This window comes from Halichoerus grypus, chromosome 1 (assembly GCF_964656455.1).
Source record: "Halichoerus grypus chromosome 1, mHalGry1.hap1.1, whole genome shotgun sequence".
Lineage (NCBI taxonomy): Eukaryota > Metazoa > Chordata > Mammalia > Carnivora > Phocidae > Halichoerus > Halichoerus grypus.
Genome location: NC_135712.1, coordinates 81,569,458 through 81,590,694, shown reverse-complemented (window position 1 = coordinate 81,590,694; position 21,237 = coordinate 81,569,458). Strand labels below are relative to the sequence as shown.

Sequence of the window (21,237 nt, the reverse complement as noted above, 5' to 3'; positions counted from 1 at the left end):
GTGACTGAGCTCTTAAAAACAAAATCTATTTACTTTTCTGTAAAATGAGGCAAATAATAAGCCTCGTCTGTTTATCTCATAAGGATATAGATATGTTTATCTTGTAAGGATAAAGACAGAAATGAACATGTTTTAGGAAATTGAAAGTACTGTACAAAGTTGTAATTCTTTTGATTTGTATTTTAAGAAATTCTTCATTGATATATCCACACGTTTATTATGTAGCCATTATATTTTATGAAGTGTTTCTATACATGGGGAAAAACTACCAATTATAGTAAGTGAAAAGCACAGAGTATAAAACTGTTTGTTATAGTATGAAGTCAACTGTGATTTTAAATAGGTGGAAAAAACAAAAGAAATATACCAAAATTTCGGAGTAATTGAAGTAATGACATTGTGGGCAATTTCTCCTGCCCTTATTATCTGTTTTTTTTTTTTTTCTTCTAATTTTATATAATAAACATGTTTAACTTTTATAATTGAAAGGCCATTTTTAAAATGTTTTCCTAGTTCCTCACTCTATATAGTCTCATGTAGATTTTCTCTACATAAGATAAATTTCTAATATTAAACTTACCCCAAAACACTCTTACTTTGTGGTTTACCACATTGTTCCCATTAATGTCTCACAAAATTGAACTCAGTGAATATCAGTACATTTGCAGAATTCCCATTTTGTTCCTTTTGTTCTACCAATACAACCTTTTCAATCTTAAGGCTGAAATTTGCCCTCCATTGGTGATAGCACTGCTTAACTTCATGTTGCAGTTATTTTTTTAGAGATTACTCTAAGACTAGATTGCTTTCTGACCTCAGAAAAGAACTGGAACAAAATAAAGAATATGCATGGGCGCCTGGGTGGCTCAGTTGGTTAAGCGACTGCCTTCGGCTCAGATCATGATCCCAGAGTCCCGGGATCGAGTCCCACCTCGGGCTCCCTGCTCAGCAGGGAGTCTGTTTCTCCCTCTGACCCTACCCACTTTTGGGCTCTCTCTCTCTCACTCTCGTTCTCTCTCAAATAAATAAATAAAATCTTCAAAAAAATAAAATAAAATAAAGAATATGTAGCCACTTTGTTCAGAGGGGCAGGATATGGTCCCACTTAATTAGAGGAAGGTCTAAAATAGTTTGCTTTCCTTTTATCTTATTTTAAGCATTGCACATACCATCTTATATCACACTGGGCCCAGCCCTAATTTCTAAAATAAAAGGAATTGTTTACATAGCTCTCATGCTATTATATTGTCTACATCACTTAGAGTTCCTGGTGGAGTATTGAGACACAGTTTACTATGTTTTATTTTTTTATTTTTAAAAGTTTATTTAAGCAGTCTCTGCATCCAGCGTGGGGCTCGAACTCATGATCTTGAGATCAAGAGCTGCATGCTCTACTGACTGAGCCCGCCAGGCGCCCCAGAGGCACACTGTTTTAAAAATGACAGTATTTAAACTTTCTTATCAGCTTTTCTGGAAAACTTAATTTTACTGTTTGTTATGTATTGATTTGCCTTGAGGCCTTAAACGCCTGTGTTGTACTTATATGATCTTTGTTTGTACTGGAGTATTCTTTTGCCTGTTATTTCTGTGTTAACTCACAGAGCCATCTTGGGTTCTTGCCTCTTTGTTCTAAATATTTGTTCAGTTACTATTATTCTTTCTTCTTCATCTTTCCTACCCTTTGTCTTTCCCACTCTTGCCTAGACCATTATTCTACTGTCTCCTGATTAGCTTTTTTCATTCTAATCTGTCTCCTTTACCCTCAGTCCATTCTGCACACCACCATCCAATTAGTATTCCTGAAATAGGAGAACCATTATGCTATGCCTCTCTGAGAAACCTTCACTGAATTCCCTTCACTCAAGTTCAGACTTCCTGCCTACTGTTCAGGGCTTTTCACATTTTGACTGAACATACTTCCCCTAAATTATCTCACACTAATCCCCTGCATGGATATACTACTCCAGCCAGGTCAGTTATTCATGTCCCAGAAGTGCCTCAGGCCTTCTTGTGTCTTTTTTTTATGCTCTTGCCCTCCTAGAATGCCTGTTTGAATTCTTTCCATTCTTAAAGTTCAAGTTCCTTTGTACTTTTCCTAACTGTTTAAGCCCATGGTGACCTCTCGGTATACTGAAATGCTGAAATACTTGATCTATATTTGATACTGTATAATTACATTAAATACTAAATACTCAAGTGTCAGAAGTGTGTACAATTTAAAGTTCCCAGAATGTATGCAATTCCCACATTCTGCATTCCTGATCAGCTGTCAACCATAGAGCACAGTAATTCCCAAAACAATCCATTTTTCCATTTAGTAAATAAACTTTTGGTAGGTTCTTTCATAAATTTAACTAAAACTGTGCTTTTTTTTTTAACCTTGATTTTATTTGTGCTCATTTGATTTCTGGAGTAGCACAGGACAGGACTTTGTTTTGTTTATAAGAACCCTAAAAATGTTTAATGACAGCCTTCATGTCTCTCCTTAAATCATCTCCAGGCAGAACCTGTTCTTGTAAAATTCCTTGCATGTTGTGCTTTCTAGTTCCTCTTGCTATTTTGGTAACAGTTCTATTTTATCAGTGTCTCTCTTAGATTGTAGTCCCAAGAATGAAAAATAAGCCAGTGCACATTATGGAGAGACTATTATATAATTCCATGCTCTGAAGAATATGAAAATGGATGTAGCCTAAAATTAATAGTCATACTGTTGGCTAAGATTTAAGTATTAAAACTAGATCTCTTCCATGGAACTAGCATGAATCCACCCTGCATTGTCTTTCTTTTGTGAAACTAGATCTCATGACTGAGTTGTCATGTCTGTGTTGGCTGCTAAGGAACTCAGCCCGACTTGAAATCTACTTTTTGGAAGTCTTAGAGTTTTCTATTTATTGATTAGTAAATCATCTTTCCTCTTTACCCAACTTAATAGTTTTTCCCTGTCGATCCTACTGTGTAATGTTTATTTCTTTTAAAAAAACTTATTTATTTTTGAGAGAGTGGGAGGGGGGAGGGAGCATGAGCTGGTGGGGGAGGGAAGAGGGACAGTGATAGAGAATCTCAAGCAGACTCCCTGCTGAGCAAGGAGCCAAACTCAAGCTTGATCTCAAGACCCTGAGATCATGACCTGAGCCAAATCAAGAGTCCATTGCTTAACCAGCTGAGCTGCCCAGGTGCCCCCGTGTAATGTTTATATTGATAAGCTCCACAGATCCTTTTTTTTTTTTTTTTTTTGCAGAATGCTTTATTGCTTCAAACAAAGCAAAAATGCTGTCAAATAACAAATTGTTTATGCTAAACAAAAACTTTTTTTGATTTTCATTTTATTTTTATTGAAATATAGTTGACATATCGTGTTATACTAGTTACAGGTATACAACATAGTGATTTAACAAATCTATACATTATGCAGTGCTCAACTCAATAAGTGTAGTCACCATACAAAGTTACTACAGTATTATCGACTATATTCCCTATGCTGTACTTGTCATCCCTGTGACTTATTTATTATATAACTGGAAGTTTGTACCTCTTAATCCCCTTCACTTATTTTGCCCAACACCTTACCCCTGTCCTCTCTGGCGATTATCAGTTCTGTGTGTTTATAGGTCTGTTTCTAGTTTTTGTTTGTTTGTTCATTTGTCTTGTTTTTTAGATTCTATATATAAGAATTTGTCTTTTTCTGACTGAATTCACTTAGCACAATAGCCTCTAGGTCCATCCATGTTGTTGCAAATGGCAAGATTTCATTCTTTTTTTGGCTGAGTAATATTCTATATTTGTGTGTGTGTGTGTATACAGATTTTTTTTTTAAGTGATAGAATACAAATAAAATATAGGAATAAGAACAATCTCTTTGTAAGTGTAAATTTTGTTTATATTATTAACATTCGCTCAGGTTATACTCCTTTCTTTCCTCTAAAATAAATCATCCATGATGCTAATACATTGGAAGTGATTATTAGCATTGCCTATATTGCTTAAATTTTCGTTCGTTTTTTTCAAAAATGCTTAGTAAATATACTTTAAGTATATAATTGTGTCATCACACTATATGTGTATTTTTATAGCCAATCTCTTTATTTTTAAAAGATTTTATTTATTTGAGAGGGAGAGAGAGAGCAAGAGCACAAGAGCAGGGAGAGGGAGAAGCAGGCTCCCCACTGGGTGGGGAGCCCAACATGGGACTTGATTCTAGGACCCTGGGATCATGACCTCAGCCAAAGGCAGATGCTCAACCGACTGAGCCTCCCAGACGGACGTCCCATTCTCTTTTTAAAAAAAAAAATGATTTAAAAAATTTTTTTACTTATTGATTTTTGTTTTGTTTTGTTTTGTTTGAGAGGGAGAGAGAGAATCTTCAGCAGGCTACATGCTCATCGTGGAGCCTGACTGGAGGCTCGATCTCACAACCCTGAGATTATGACCTGAGCCAAAATCAAGAGTCAGGCATTTAACTGACCAAACTACCCAGGTGCCCCTAAAAAAAATGATTTTATTTTTTAAGTAATCTCTCCACTCTACATGGGGCTCACACCTACAACCCCAAGATCAAGAGTCACATGTTCTAGCGACCGAGCCAGCCAGGCCACCCCCATAGCCTGTCTTTTAAAATATTTTTTACATCATCTTTGTAAACATCTAAGTGGTTATGTAATACTTTACAAATGATGGTTCAAGATTTACTTAAGGGGTGCCTGGGTGGCTCAGTTGGTTAAATGTCTGCTCAGGTCATGATCTCAGGGTCCTGGGATCAAGCTCCACATTGGGCTCTCTGCTCAGCAGGGAGTCTTCTTCTCCCTCTGTGCTCTGCCTCTCTCTCTCTCAAATAAGTAGATAAAATCTTTTTTTTTTTTAGATTTTATTTATTTATTTGACAGAGACAGACACAGTGAGAAAGGGAACACAAGCAGGGGGAGTGGGAGAGGGAGAAGCAGGCTTTCCCACCAAGCAGGGAGCCCGATGTGGGGCTCCATCCCAGGACCTTGGGATCATGACCTAAGCCGAAGGCAGACGCTTAATGACTAAGCCACCCAGGCACCCCTAAATAAGATCTTAAAAAAAAAAAAAAAGATTTACTTAAACATTCCTTTATTACTGGATGTTCATATTTTCAGTTTGTGCTTTTAAATAATGCTGTAGTAAATATCTTTTTGTGTAAAACTTCCTCCATTTTTAGATTGTTCTTAGAATGTTTTTAGAAGTGTGTAGTTTATATTAAAAGTACAATACCTATATGTTTGAAGTTGTTTTTATTAATTTTACTCATTCCACCCCAATTAAGAGGGTTTTTATTGAACTGATTAATTGATAGTTTATATTATGAAAAAGTAGATTCTATGTTATGAAGACTTGTGGTGAAAGGGGTTTTAGATGAGATTGTATCCTAAGATTTATAAGTAAGCTCAGTGAAACTTTACACTCTTCTTTTGTCTTTCAATAGCTGGATAGAACTTACACTGGCTTGCAGACTCTTGGAGCAGAGACGGTAGGTTTTTTCCTACAGTATTATTTGGGAATAAGGTAGAATGGAAATTGATCTTCATTTTTAATTAGGAAAAATGAGTGCTTAATTTTTAAAAAAGTTTGTCTTCCCCTTTTTAATTTAAAAAAATGATAAACAGAACTTACCATTTTAACAATATTTAATTGTACAGTTAGGAAGTATTGAATATATTCACATTTTTTGTGCATCTCTTGCTACCATCCATCCCCCAAACTCTTTCTCATCTTGGAAAATTGAAATGGTACCCATTTACAACTTCCATTCCCCTCTCCCTTCAGCCCCTGGCAACCACCCTTCTACTTTCTGTCTCTATGAATTTTTGACTACTCTAGGTACCATATAAGTGGAATTATACAGTGTGTTTTTTTATTATTATTGGTATATTTTACTTATCATAATGTTCTCAAGGTTCATCCGTGTTGTAGCATGCATCAGAACTTCCTTCCTAAAAAAGGCTGAATAATACTCCATTGTGTGTCTATACCACATTTTGTTTATTTATCTCTGTTAATGAGCACTTGAGTTGCTTACATCTTTTGGCTATGTGAATAATCCTGCTAAGAACATGGATGTACAGGTATCTGAGTCTGTGTTTTCAGTTCTTTTGGGTATATACCCAAGAAAGTGGAATCGCTGGATCATATAGTACCTCTATTTTTTTTTTTTTAAAGTAATCTCTATATCCAACATGGGGCTCGAACCCACAACCCCCAAGATCAGGAGTCACATGTTCCACTAACTAAGCCAGCCAGGTGCCCCATGGTAGCTCTATTTTTAATTTTTGAGGGACTGCCACACTATTTCCACAGCAGCTGCACCATTTTACATTCCTACGAACAGTGCATAAGAGTTCCAGTTTCTCCACATCTTTGTCAATACTTACTGTTTTCTATTTTTTTGATAGTAGCCAAACTAATGAGTGTGTGAGGTGGTATTTCATTGTGGTTTTGGTTTGCATTTCCCTAATGATTATTGATGTTGAGTATCTTTTCATCTTTTTATTGGCTGTGTGTGAATCTTCTTTGGAGAAACGTCTAGTCAAATCCTTTGCCCATTGTGAATCATGTGTTTGGGTTTTTGTTGTTGAGTTTTAGGAGTTCTCTTTACATTCTTGATATGCATCTCTTATCACATCATTCGTGGGTTGCCTTTTCACTTTGCTGATTGTGTCCTTTGATACAAAGACGTTTTTAATTTTGATGTAGTCCAATTTATCTATTTTTTTCTTTGGTTGCCTGTGCTTTTAGTGTCATCCAAGAAATCATTGCCAAATTCACTCTCATGAAGCTTTGCCCTATATTTCCTTCTAAGAGTTTTATTGTTTTAGGTCTTATGTTTGGGTCTTTGATCCATTTTGAGTTAATTTTTGTAAATAGTGTGAGGTAAAGATCCACCTTCATTCTAATGCATGTGGATTTGCAGTTTTCCCAGCACCATTTGTTGAAAAGACTGTGCTTTTCCCAGTGGTCTTGGCACCCTTGTCAAAAATAATTTGACCATATATATGAGGGGGCATTTTATTCCAGTGGTCTGTATGTCTTCTTGATGCCAGTACCACACTGTTTGGATTACTATAGTTTTGTAATAATCAGTTTTGAAGTCAGGAAATGAGACCTCCAACTTTGTTTTCCTTCCCCATATGCCTCCTCCCACTTTTTTTTTTTTTTTTATTCATGATAAATCAGCAGTAGCTATTAGGTGAGAATTAGCTAGTTAAACCGTATTCTGTTTAGGGAAGTGTGCTGTGTTGTATCAAAAGATATTTATTGAGCATATACCGTATACTAGACACTGGTCCTGGTACTGGGGATACAGAGATGAATAAGATAGCTACTGCCTTTAAGGAGTTATCTTCTTGGTTGTGTTGAAAATGGGGAGAAAGTATATAGTAAACAAAAAGCAAATGAGATAATTTCACTTAAAATAAGTGCTATAAAGAAGAGAGTTGCTGGGGGACAGGGGGGTTACTTTAGGTTGGTTAGAGAAGGTGTCTCTGAGAAGGTGACATTCACTTGAGACCTAATGATGAGAAAGAGACAGTTATGCAAAGATTTGGGGTGGGAGTAGTGTTCTAAGGCATAGAAACAGCAAATGGAAAGGCCCCAATTATATGATTGGTTTCACTGAGTTATCTGTTAAACTATATTCTGGGATAAATCCTTTAGTTCTTAGATTGAAATTACCTTTGAAGTAGGATTAGAAATCATTTGTCGCATCTCTTAGAGCACCATGTTCTTGGACAGGTTTGGGGGTTTCTGTGACATTGATCATGGATTCATGAGCCCAATTGTTGCCTGATTATGTAGGTAGTGGATGTTGAGCTTCACCGACATTCTCTTGGAGAAGACTCCATTTATCCTCAGTCCTCCGAGTCAGACATCTCTGATGCCCCACCACCATTGCCTTTGACCATTCCAGCCCCAGTGAAAGCTTCCTCACCGATAAAGCAGTCACATGAGCCAGTACCTGATACATGTGTGGAGAAAGGTAATATATTTTTCCTTGTATGGAAATGAATTTTTCCTTGTACAGAGGAGTTACTCTCTGGGGCATTCCTTTCTCTCATTTGTGTAATATGATTTTGAACTGCTGCCTATAGAGATTTAAGAGTGTATGGAAAATAAATTTTCCATTAGTAGGCTGCTGTGCCTCTACTATATAGTCCAGTTATGAGAATAGCCAAATCTATATTCTTCTCAGAAAATATTTTTCATGAAGTTCTATACTGACATTTTATAGAACATTAAACTCACAAAAAAGCATTAAATGTTTATTTTTTTGATTATATTGGTTTCTTCTAGTATGTTACAGGAAGACTTTTTGGTTTGGTCCCTAGTTGTGTGAACAAGAAACTGAATGTAAAGTGTCTAATCTTATTTAAAATATAACAACTGACACCACAGAAATACAAGGAATTATGAGAATATTATGAAAAATTATATGCCAACAAATTGGACAACCTAGACAAAATAGATAAATTCCTAAAAACATATATCCTCCCAAAACTGAATCAGGAAGAAATAGAAAATTTGAGCAGACTGATTACCAGCAATGAAAATCAATCAGGACAAAACCTCCTGGGGCGCCCGGGTGGCTCAGTTGGTTGAGCATCCGACTCTTGGGTTTCGGCTTAAGTTATGATCTCAGGGTCATGGGATCAAGCCCCACATCAGGCACCGTGCTCAGCAGGGAGTCTGCTTGAGATTCTCTCTCTCCCTCTACCCCTCCCCCTGCTTGCATGCATGCATGCTCATAATCGCTCTCTAAAATAAATAAATAAATCTAAAAACAAAAACAAACCTCCCAACAAACAAAAGTCCAGGACCAGATGGCTTCATAGGTGGAATTCTACCAAACATTGAAAGAAGAGTTAATACCTATTCTTCTCAAATTATTCTAAAAAATAGAAGAGGAAGGAAAGCTTCCTAGTTCATTCTATGAGGCCAGTGTTACCCTGATATTGAAACCAGATAAACATACTACAGGCCAATATCTCTGATGAATGTAGATGCAGAAATCCTCAACAAAATAGTAGCTAACTGAATCCAACAATAAATTTTTAAAAAATCATTCACCACGATCAAATGGGGTTTATTCCTGAGATGCAAGGATGGTTCAGTATTAAAAAATCAGTCAGTGTGATAGGTCACATCAATAACAATGTATAAAGGCCATATGATCATTTCAATAGATGCAGAAAAAGCATTTGACAAAAGTACACCATTTCTGATAAAAACCTTCAACAAAATAGGTTTAAAGGAATGTACTTTGACATAATAAAGGCTGTATATGAAAAACAGCTAACGTCATACTAGTTCCCCTAAGGTCAAGAACAAGACAAGGATGTCCACTCTCACCACTTCATCAAAATAATACTGGAAGTCCCAGCCATAGCAATTAGACAAGAAAAAGAAGCAGCATCCAAATTGGTAAGGAAGAAGTAAAACTGTCACTGTTCACAGATCACATGATACTATATATAGAAAAATCTAAAGACTCCACCAAAAAAATTACTAGAATTGATAAATGAATTTAGTAAGGTCATAGGATACAAAATCAGTGTACAGAAATATGTTGCATTTCTATACACTAATAAGCAGCAGCAGAAAGAGAAATTAAGAAAACAATCGCATTTACAATTGCTCCAAAAAGAATAAAATACCTAGGAATAAACTTAATCAAGGAAGTGAAAGACTTATACTCTGAAAACTATAAAACACTGAAAGAAATTGAAGGTGACATAAACAAATGGAAAAATATTCCATACTCATGGATTGGAAGAAAAATATTGTTAACATGTCCAGGCTACTCAAAGCAATCTACAGATTTAATTCAGTCCCTACCAAAATAGCAACAGTATTTTTCACAGACTAGAACAAATGATCTTAAAATTTGTATGGAACCACAAAAGACCCTAAGGGGCACCGGGTGGTGCAGTCGGTTGAGCATCTAACTCTTGGTTTTGGGTCATGGTCTCAGGGTTGTTGGATCAAGCCCTGCGTCAGGCTCCATGCTTAGCCGAGTCGGCTTGGGATTCTCTCCCCCTCTCCTTCTGTCCCTCCTGCTCTCTCTCTAAGATAAAGATAAATCCTCTTTTTTTTTTTTTTAAGACAACTTTATTTATTTATTTTAGAGGAACTGTGTGTGAATGTGAGTAGGGGGAGAGGCAGAGGAAAGAGAGAATCTCAAGCAGACTCCTTGCTGAGCACGGAGCCTGATGTGGAGCTCGATCCCATGACCCTGAGATGATGATCTGAGCCAAAATCAAGAGTCAGACGCTTAACTGAGTGAGCCACCTGGCACTCCATAAATAAGATTAATCTTTAAAAAAAAAAAATGTTAAATGGCCAAAGTCTTGAAAAAGAAGAATAAAACTGGAAGTATCAGAATCCCAGATTTCAAGATATACTACAAAGCTGGAGTAATCAAAACAGTACGGTACTGGTACAAAAAAAAGACACGTAGATCAATGGAACAGAATAGAAAACCCAAAAATAAACCCATGCTTATATGGTCATTTAATCTTTGACAAAGGAGGCAAGAATATACAATGGGAAAAAGACAGTCTGTTCAACAAATGGTGTTGGGAAAACAGAACAGCAACATGCAAAAGTATGAAACTGGGCCACTTTTTTATACCACACACAAAAATAAACTTAAAATGGGTTAAGGATCTAAATGTGAAACCTGAACCATAAAAATCTTAGAAGAGATTCCGGGCAATAATTTCTGTGACATTGACGGTAGAAACACTTTTCTAGGTATGTCTCCCAAGGCAAGGGAAACAAAAACAAAAATAAACTCTTGGGACTACATCAAAATAAAAAGCTTCTGCACAGTGAAGGAAACAATCAACAAAACTAAAAGATAGTCTACTGAATGGGGGAAGATACTTGCGAATGACATATCCAAAATATATGAAAAACTTCTACAACTCAACACCAAAAAACAAATAATCCAATTAAAAAATAGACAGAAGACATGAACAGACATTTCTCCAAAGAAGACATACAGATGGCCAACAGACACATTAAAAGTTGCTCAGCATCACCCATCATCAGGGAAATGCAAATCAAAACCACAATGAGATACCACCTTACACCTGTCAGAATGGCTAAAATCAGAAACACAAGAAAGAGCAAGTGTTGGCGAGGATGTAGAGAGAAGGGAACCCTCATGTACTGTGGGTGGGAATGCAAACTGGTGCAGCCACTGTGGAACACTGTGCAGATACCTCAAAACATTGGTATTATATGTATGATACAGTAATTCCACTACTGCGTATTTACCCAAAGAATACAAAAACATGAATTCGAAAAGATATATGCACCCCTATGTTTATTGCAGCATTATTTACAATAGCCAAATTATGGAAGCAACCCAAGTGTCCATTGACAGATGAATGGATAAAGAAGGGGTGGTGTGTATGTGTATATATATATATACACACATACACACACACTGGAATATTACTCAGCCATGAAAAGAATGAATCTTGCCATTTGCAGCAACATGGATGGATCTAGAGAGTATAGTTCTAAGTGAAATAAATCAGAGAAAGACAAATACCATAGGATTTTACTCATATGTGGAGTTTACAAAACTAACAAAAAAAAGAGACCAACAACAACAACAAAAAAAACCAGACTCTTAACTGTAGAGAATAAACTGTTGGTTACCAAAGCGGAGGTAGGTGGGGGAATGGGTGAAGCAGGTGATGGGGATTAAGGAGGGCACTTGTCGTGATGAGCACCGGGTATTGTATGGAGGTGTTGAATCACTGTATTATACACCTGAAACTAATGTAACACTATATGTTAACTGTACTGGAATTAAGAATACAATATAGGGGCGCCTGGGTGGCTCAGATGGTTAAGCGTCTGCCTTCGGCTCAGGTCATGATCTGGGATCAAGTCCCGCATCGGGCTCCCTGCTAGGCGGGGAGCCTGCTTCTCCCTCTGCCTCTGCCTCTCTCTCTCTCTCTCTCTGACTTTCATGAATAAATAAATAAAACATTAAAAAAAAAAAAAAAAAAAAGAATACAATATAAGGGGCGCCTGGGTGGCTCAGTTTGTTAAGCATCCCACTCTTGATCTCAGCTCAGGTCTTGATCTCAGCATCCTGGGATTGAACCCTTTGTTGGGCTCCACGCCAAGCGTGGAGCCTACTTTAAAAAAAAACCTAACAAAATAAAAAAACCAATAAAGATCCATCATCAGGGCGCCTGGGGGGCTCAGTTGGTTAAGCATCCTGCTCTTGAGTTCTGCTCAGGTCATGATCTTAGAGTCCTGGGATTGAGCCCTGCGTCAGGCTCCCTGTGCTCAGCAGGGAGTCTGCTTGAGATTCTCTCTCTCCCTCTCCTTCTGCCCCTCCCCCTCAAATAAATAAATTAATTTTAAAAAAAAGGTTAATCAACAAATGTATTTTGACTATGGCCTTTTTTCATTTAATAAGTGTCTAAGTGATAAGTAAATCATTTCTGTGACCTATACGTATAAGATACAAAGTTGGTTCTAAATGGCGTCAGTTTAATCTCTAAACCTACATTTTTATTTTTATTTACTTGTTTGTTTATTTATTTATTTTTGAGAGAGAGAGTGGAGGGACTGGCAGAGGGGAAGAGAGAGAATCTCAAGCAGGCTCCACGTTCAGTGTAGAGCCCAGTGTGGGGCCCAGTCTCACAACCCTGAGATCATGACCTGAGCTGAAGTCAACAGTCAGACACTTAAGTGATTGAGCCACCCAGGTGCTCCTCTAAGCCTACATTTTAATGTGATGTTAATATTTTAGTCCTTTTATAAATCTCAATTTTATTCCTCTTTAAATTTCAGTTGCATCAGGGCACCTGTGTGGCTCAGTCGTTAAGCGTCTGCCTTCGGCTCAGGTCATGGTCCCAGGGTCCTGGGATCGAGCCCCACGTCGGGCTCCCTGCTCAGTGGGAAGCCTGCTTCTCCCTCTCCCACTCCCCCTGCTTGTGCTCCCTCTGTCAAATAAATAAATAAAATCTTTAAAAAATAAAAATAAAAAAATAAATAAATTTCAGTTACATCTTCTTCATGGGCATTTAATAAAATAGAACATTATTAGATTAAGTGAATGTTTTGAGTTTTTCTTCTTTTCTAATTTAAACAGCTTTTCAATTCAGAACATAATACACTTGTGTACTTTTTATATTGTACATGCTTTATAGTTAATATGTTTTCTAATTTTTTGAAAGAAGGATTTTAATAAAAGATTCTAAACATGATAATTTACATTTCATCCAATTACGTATAAAGGGCTTATAAGTACTGTCAATTGTATGTATTTTACTGGGAAGTGGTTTAAATGGTTGTTGAAATGATAAGGGATTTTTATCATTTCATTCTTTTCCCATAGTGGAAAGGTTTTATTATTTCTAAGTGATTCATGACTTATCATTTGCCTGTTTCATTCCAAATAGGTTTCCCAGCCAACACCGAAGCTGAGAGACACACTACATTTTATTCTTTGCCATCTTCATTGGAACGAACACCCACCAAAATGACAACATCCCAGAAAGTTACCTTTTGTTCTCATGGCAATTCAGCTTTTCAGCCAATAGCATCAAGCTGCAAAATCATGCCACAAAGTCAGGTTCCTAATCCTGAGTCACCCGGAAAATCCTTCCAGCCCATCACCATGAGCTGCAAGATTGTTTCAGGTATACAGATGACGTGTGTCAGTTGATGTGTCTAAAAATTGTTGTAATGGCAAAAGAAAGTATTATGGCTTTTCTTAAGTTCTTTTAAGTAGGATTTTTGTTTATTTAACAAGTAATCACTATTGATTAGCAAAGCTGTCAACAAAAGTCATTTCATATGCAAATAGTTTTTGAATAAGGAAAGAAATGAAATTCAAAGCAGTCAGGTTTTTATCTCCAAGAAGTGGTGCAGGTAAAATGTTTACTAGGATGTATGGTTGAAACTAAGATAGGAATTAAGTTTTTGAATTATATATGGAAACCAGAGTGGCTAGTAATAAAAAAACTTAGAGGCAGGCCTTTTGGTGTGGAGTTAAAGCTTGAAAGGTAGGAATTGGTTTGGGGTTGAAATGTCTTTTATACTAACCACACTGAAAATTAGTCATTCCTGTTATCGGTAGGTAGTTTTGAGCCTTCATTTTCACTGAGATTGAATTGTCTACTGTCTCATGACAGTTCCACATTTATGTTAGGTAGACTTCTGGTAGGAATATACTTTATGGTGTAGGTTGCATCACTTCAGAAAAGGCTTGAAAGAGAGTCAGTAGAAATATCTAGGCAGTGGGAAGCCTCTATATATGAAGTTGGAGAAAAGGAGTCTTCAGTGCTAAAACTAGACAACTAAGCAGAAATATGATCCAAGTCTTTGAAATTGATGAAAGGTGAGGAATGTGTAATTTTACCTCCCAGTTAGAAGCATTTTGGAACTTGCTGTTTCAGAGGCGGAATAGGCTGAACGTACAAATTGGTTAGAAGTTTAGAGAAATTCATGGATAACAAATTTGATCCATAAAAAAACCATTGAGCATGTTGGATGATACATGGGTAATCTTTGAGAGTGTTCTGTGGGAACAGGAATCTCTGGATTGTAGCTGTGACTTAGTATTGACAGACTTTTGTTTTGGGTGGGTGAATTTCATGTTTTCCTGTAGGAAATTAATTGTAAATCAAGACTCCTGGTTTGTAAGTCTAGCTGTTCACTTACTAATTCCCTGTAATTTTAGTGTCTTTGAGTATAAACATTATTATAACAATTTGCCCAAGTTGTGAAGAGTTTGATTATCTAGGGATTTAGGAGTTCTATGCTGTTATGTAAAGCTCTGCTTTTTTATTTTATTTTTTTAAGATTTTATTTATTTATTTAATTGACAGAGACAGCAAGAGAGGGAACACAAGCAGGGGGAGTGGGAGAGGGAGGAGCAGGCTTCCCGCCGAGCAGGGAGCCCGATGTGGGGCTTGATCCCAGGACTCTGGGATCATGACCTGAGCCAGAGGCAGTCACCCAACCAACTGAGCCACCCAGGCGCCCCAAAGCTCAGCTTTTTGAACTTTAATGTACCCATGGGATGGGTGTGTGTAGGGGGAATCTTGTTAAAGTACAGATTTATATTTAGCAGGTCTGGGGTAGCACCTCAGAATCTGTTTCTCAAAAGCTCCCTGCTGATGCTGATGTAAGGATGAGTCCCTGCTTCAGCTACACCACTGCTGTTGCTTAGTATCTGAAACAGAGTCCCATTCTCTTTTCCCCATTTGTCACCTTTGTCCTCCATTATCATTAGCATTTTCTTAGATGGGTTGAGTAGATGTCTTTTGTTTAGTTTGTTTCTCTTTTTTATTAATAAAGGTTCCCCCATATCAACTCCAAGTCCATCACCGCTGCCTCGAACCCCAACTTCCACTCCAGTCCATGTGAAGCAGGGCACTGCCAGCTCTGTCATTAATAACCCTTATGTTATCCTGGATAAGCCAGGGCAGGTTATTGGAGCCACCACTCCCACTACAGGTATGTATGTGATCAATATTTGTGTGATCTGAAAGGCTTGATCGTTTGTAAAGGCGACATCCTAGGGTGACTGAGTAGCCATATAATGGGAGGATGAAATCTTCATCTGTAAACAAGAGGAGGAGCTCTAGAACAGTAAATCCAGTGCTGTTTCTCTGAGAGAAGATGTACTTTCTGTAAAAGTCCTCTATTTTGTAGGAATTTACTTAAATTTTCTTTTTAATTTCTAAAGATTAAAAGTGAGCCATAATTAATTAAAAAAAAAAAAGCTGATTTTGTATTCATTTGGAAGACATTCTTTTTGGGCCTGCAAGCAATGTGGTTGTTTTCCAAATTAAGCTTCAGAACAAAAATACCTTTGTGGCCCACATATGTTTCTCACCAAATAAAAAAGTGATCTTTACTTTTCTGTGAATAAGGTAAATTTTGTGTGTGGGAGAGAAATTGAACTCTGCAGTTAAAAAAAGGGACCTCTGATAGGAAGAATAAGAACTGGATTTATTGTGTTTGTCATCATAATTTCCTATAACTACAGAGTGCTTTTCAGGTTTTTTCCAAGTATTTTCACAAACATTATTTTATGTATTTGTTTCATTTAAACTATGTGAACACATGCTTCTAAGTGTAAACTTTTCTGTAGCTCTCACTTCTAATTAAGAGAAATAGTGAAAAGAGAAGTGACTATAAGGTAATAAGACTGATTTTTTTTTTTTTAAACATAATTGATTTTAACACATGAATGTATGCTGGATCTTTCCAAGTAGCTTTTTGGAAAAGTTAGGTCCTTTAACAGTGATTATAATTGTGGAACTCCTTTAAAAAATGCTGCTTTCAGAAATTACTTAATAGCCTTTTGAATATATTTAGGGATGTCAAATAGGTATCCTTTGAGGATGGTTAGTTTTAGGAATTAGCCAGTCTTTGCAGGCAAGTTTGATAAATGGAGCAGGTGATCAAATACCATTTTTGGTCTTGACTTACTTTTGACTATAGGTAGTGGGACTTGTTTTTATCAGACCCTAAAGGCAGTTAGTTATACACATGGAGTATAAATTGCGTAATGTCAGCATCACTTTGGAATAGGTACGACCTCCTGGTGAAACTATTTTGAAGGAGCTAGAATTCACTTAGATTCATACATGTGGTCCATCATTATGTAACCAGTACCCTTATGTTCTGGTATCTGTCTCTGTGTACAGGTAGCAGAGTGTGTCATATCCGCGTACGTCTACCTGTCCTTACTAGCTTCTTGTCTGTTTTTAGGTTAGTGAGGTGGTCAGCTTCGTAGGAGGAATCTTTAAGTATTTTTTCTATAGTGATTTCATGGTTGTGAGTTTTCAACACTTTAAAAATGAAAAATGGTGGGGCAAAAGGGGAGGGGATGGTGGAAAATGCTTTCAAGTTCCATTTTGTAAATTTTACTTTGTACTTTATTTTAAAATCTGCCTTGCTTATCAGGAAGTCCTACAAACAAGCTCTCTACTGCCTCCCAGGCCTCCCAAGGAACAGGTTCCCCTATTCCTAAAATTCATGGAAGTAGTTTTGTAACATCTGCTGTCAAGGTAACACTCTTATTGCATTATTGCACTTTTCTAGTTTGTAAAGACAGTAAGTTCAAGCCCAGCAAGAATTTGTCAGTTGATGATGCAAATTTCATTAAGTAGAATCCTCAAGCTACGAAGCATCTTGAAGATCATCTACTCCAGGCCCACCTGTCTTACTCTTGATCTTTTCCTAGTGTGGAAAATGTTTCTCAGCACTTCCACCAGTTGGACAGTCAGTATCTATTTGAATATTTACTATGATGAGGAGGCAGCTATTTTTAGGAGTGGGGGGTGGTCAGCTTTGTTACAGATTTTTCCTTATAAAAATATTCATCTGGCAGCATACTTCTTTTCTTCTTATATTTGTACCAATAGGAGTAAATATATATTTTTTCTATTTGTCAGCCATGTAGTTACTTGAAAATAATTCTTTCCACAATTTTTCTTTTTCTTTTTTTCCTTCAGGGTAAGAAAACCTTTAAAATTAGAACTTCAAATATGATCTGACTTGTTCAGCTAAGAGTGCTAGGTATCTGCTCACTGTTTGGCAAAGACAGCCCCTGCTGTTTTGGTTGGTTACTTGTCATTGTCATGACTGCCTAGAGCCTTTGAGGTATAAACTCGTGTATGAGAACTGAGAATTCAGAGATCCTCTCCTACATGACGAGTGCTAACACATTTCTTACATATAGGTACTTAACGGTGATGATATTGAATAGCTTTCTGGTCCAAGACGAGGTTTTTCACTGAGTTCAGTGCTTCCTGTGTTACATGAATGCCTAAATTGTAATAATTGCCTTGAAGGTCTTAATTCTCTGCCAGTCTGTTTTTAATGTTTGTTGATCTTTTCGTTACGTGGTTAAGCAGTATTAACTTTGTTACTTGTCCCTAATTTATGGCAAATTGCCTCTGAGAGTTACATTTTATATTTGAGAGAGACAAATGCCAGTAATTTTGAATGTTGACCTTTGTTAGTTTTGGATTTATTAAGTTCTTTTTATTGTTTTGTTTTTTAAATCCTTATTGAAAGTATTTCCCTGTGTATTGGGTATTTATTTGGAGTAAAGATAACAAATCAGGTTGTGTGAATACTATTGAAAGGATGTATATACTGAAACACTCTAACTGTTTCATTTATTTATTTAGTGCCTAGGCTCTAGGGATAGAGAAGAAATAAAATACAGTGCCAGGCCTTTAATGGCTTACCATTAGGCAGGGGACTAGACATGCAAACCTGTGAGCCAACCAAATGTTAGAGGTGTATAATAGTCTTCCCAGCATACACCGGGGCACAGATGACTAGGTTCTTGCCAGGTCATGGCCTTTCCTTGCATTTGGTTTCTAAAACAATAATTAAAATGTGAGTGTGGGGGCTTGGAAGACCCTAAAGAGTTTTGAGCTTTTGGGTCTTTTTGTTTTTTGATTATGTTGGTAGAGAATGTCACAGGTTTATATTAAATATAGGGACAGTTATATTATATTTTATATATATATTATATTGTAAATATAAGGACTATCTGAAGTCAGTTATTTTATCCTAATTGTACAATGTGTATTTTTACATATGCAGCAAGAGGATTCTTTGTTTGCATCTATGCCACCTCTTTGTCCTATTGGGAGTCACCCTAAGGTTCAAAGTCCCAAACCTATAACTGGAGGACTTGGAGCTTTCACAAAAGTGAGTATTTATTAGGGCATTATCCCACAAGGCAAAATGGTTTTGTTACATAGTTGTTTCTGTGGCATGTTGGAGTTGATTGACACTACCCCACAACATGTAACTTTTTAGTATGTCATAATTCTAAGACCAGATCCTACTTCTGCGACAGGGCAGCTCTTGGTATCGAGCAAGATGGTAACTCCTGAGAGCACAAACTGTGTGTGTGTTTCTTTCTGCTGCCATTTGCCACCAAAATCTAGAACAAATGGACTAGGTCGAGTTTGCAGAAACACAGGATCAAATCCAGATCTCACTTTTGGTCCCTTTGATAGCTGTTATGGGCTGTATTAAGCAATATTTCTACCCTTCTGGTGGAGTCATTTTTTATAGACCAGGCTTCGTCAATTCATTAATTCCTGAAAGCAGAATAGGTTCAGATATTAGTGGCTTTTTTTTTTTTTTTTTTAAAGATTTATTTATTTATTTATTTATTTGACAGAGAGAGAGAGTGAGAGAGGGAACACAAGCAGGGGGAGTGGGAGAGGGAGAAGCAGGCCTCCCGTGGAGCAGGGAGCCAGATGCAGGGCTCGATCCCAGGACCCTGGGATCATGACCCGAGCCGAAGGCAGACACTTAACGACTGAGCCACCCAGGCGCCCCCGGCTTTTTTTGTGGGATGATTACTCAGCATCATTATCATGTTTGTTGCCAGGTAATCATCAAACAGGAACCTGGTGAAGCCTCTCACGTGCCGACAACAGGAGCTGCCAGCCAGTCACCACTCCCTCAGTATGTGACAGTGAAAGGGGGTCACATGATAGCTGTGTCCCCTCAAAAACAGGTCCTAACTGCTGGAGAAGGGACTTCCCAGTCACCAAAGATTCAGCCCTCCAAGGTTTGTGTTGGATAGTGTTGGGGAGGTTAATATGTCAATGAACTTTATTTGCCTAAGTAACAACAGGCAGGTGCTGAATTCAGATGACAGGGTTGCTGATCCCAGAAAATCCTGTAGGTGGAAGCCGTGTTGGAAAAGCAAGTTAGTCAGTGCTAAACACATCTGCTCTTGCAGTACTCAGTGACAAGAGCAGGGCCTGTGTTACAGAGGGTCCAGGAACAGTCGAAGAGGCAAGGAGATGCTGTGTTATCTCTCTGACGGTGAAGATGTTAGACTTCACAGACACAACTTCCAGTTGATTCAAGTGTAAAATGGGTAGGTGACAGGACCAACGTCTGCTGTTTTATTTATTTCTGGTAGGTGAGTGCTGTAGTTTACACTTCTGATGTCCAGGCTGTGTCATCTGTTTACCGATTCTTGACTCTTTAGAGAATTCATTTGCTTTATAATTTGGAAGTGTGGGGAACTAATACATCAAGAAAACTGTAAAATGGCATATAGGTCCATGTTTTCCTGCATCGGTTGTGCTTATGAGAGCCTGTCTGTGTCCTGTTAGCATTTACACACCATCAGTAATCCTCATGTATCCAACCTTGCAGGGTGGATACTCTCAACCCCATTTTACAAACAAGGAAACTGTCCTCTGAGGGGTGAGGCAACTTCCTTGAGGGCATTTAGCTAATAGGTGACACAGGATTTGAACCGAGGTCTGCTGACTCCAAAATCTTCCATTGCAGAGCTAATTAAAATTTGTGAGCTATTGTCTGGAACCTAAGCATGCTTTTAGAACATACAGAGTTAAATTATCTTATTTGGGGGGCAGATATATTCTAAAGCCATCAAGAATATTATGTGAGGTGTTTGTTTTTCAACTTGAAAGCCAGCCTACCTAGAGTTGGATGAATTGCTTTGAGAGGAATACTTTAATAAAGAAAAATGGTTTCAGGTATTTTGGTTTAGGCTAGATAGCTGCACATGGATTATAACAAAAATTCGTGTGTTATAGTTCTAAAACCTGTATGGTTCTACTATAAGAGTCCACTAACTACTTTCCCAAACTTAACCTGGTCATGACTCATCTGATGATTAAAAATATATAGATACTGAGACCCCCATCTCAAACTTTCTGAATCAGAATCTTCTTGGGGGCCCTGGGAATCTGGATTTTTATCAAGCTCTCCTGCTGACTCATGTGATTTGGCAGATTTAGGAACCACTAAGCTATAGCATCAAATTTGACTTTGGGGCTTCCCTACCCCGAATCATTAAGACAGGTACCCCCAACTGCTTCCTAATGCTCTCACTATTGTTTTGGCTTTATGGGTAAGCCTTTGTCAAAGTCCTTTCATGAATCAGTTATTGTTATCTGGACTTGCTACTCAGACACATCATAATTCTTTAGAATCTATTTTGCTTCACCAAAGAAAGATACATGGACTCACTGAGTTAGGTTTTTGAGTCAGTATAGCCTTGCTGTTTATGCCCAGAAGCTCTGGACAAGTTAGTTTCACTTTTTTACACTTTGCATTTTGCAAATCCACTCCTCCGTAATGCTGAACAACTGTATTGGCTTTCTTGTCACATTGCCACCTACCTAATGGCATTGTTGGACTAAGAAAAATTGGATG

At 37.5% G+C, this 21,237-nt stretch overlaps 1 protein-coding gene across 10 annotated transcripts in view; it reads left to right on the top strand.

The window, feature by feature from the left end:
• Nucleotides 1-21,237, top strand: part of YEATS2 (YEATS domain containing 2) — a 104,110-nt gene that overhangs the window by 43,540 nt on the left and 39,333 nt on the right. For all 10 annotated transcript variants that reach the window (XM_078068391.1, XM_078068361.1, XM_078068363.1 and 7 more), the window contains 7 exons: nucleotides 5,444-5,492; nucleotides 7,817-7,993; nucleotides 13,449-13,688; nucleotides 15,352-15,510; nucleotides 16,969-17,072; nucleotides 18,625-18,732; nucleotides 19,427-19,609. In XM_078068391.1, the coding sequence (XP_077924517.1) occupies nucleotides 5,444-5,492; nucleotides 7,817-7,993; nucleotides 13,449-13,688; nucleotides 15,352-15,510; nucleotides 16,969-17,072; nucleotides 18,625-18,732; nucleotides 19,427-19,609 (1,020 nt within the window). The remainder of the gene's footprint in view (nucleotides 1-5,443; nucleotides 5,493-7,816; nucleotides 7,994-13,448; nucleotides 13,689-15,351; nucleotides 15,511-16,968; nucleotides 17,073-18,624; nucleotides 18,733-19,426; nucleotides 19,610-21,237) is intronic.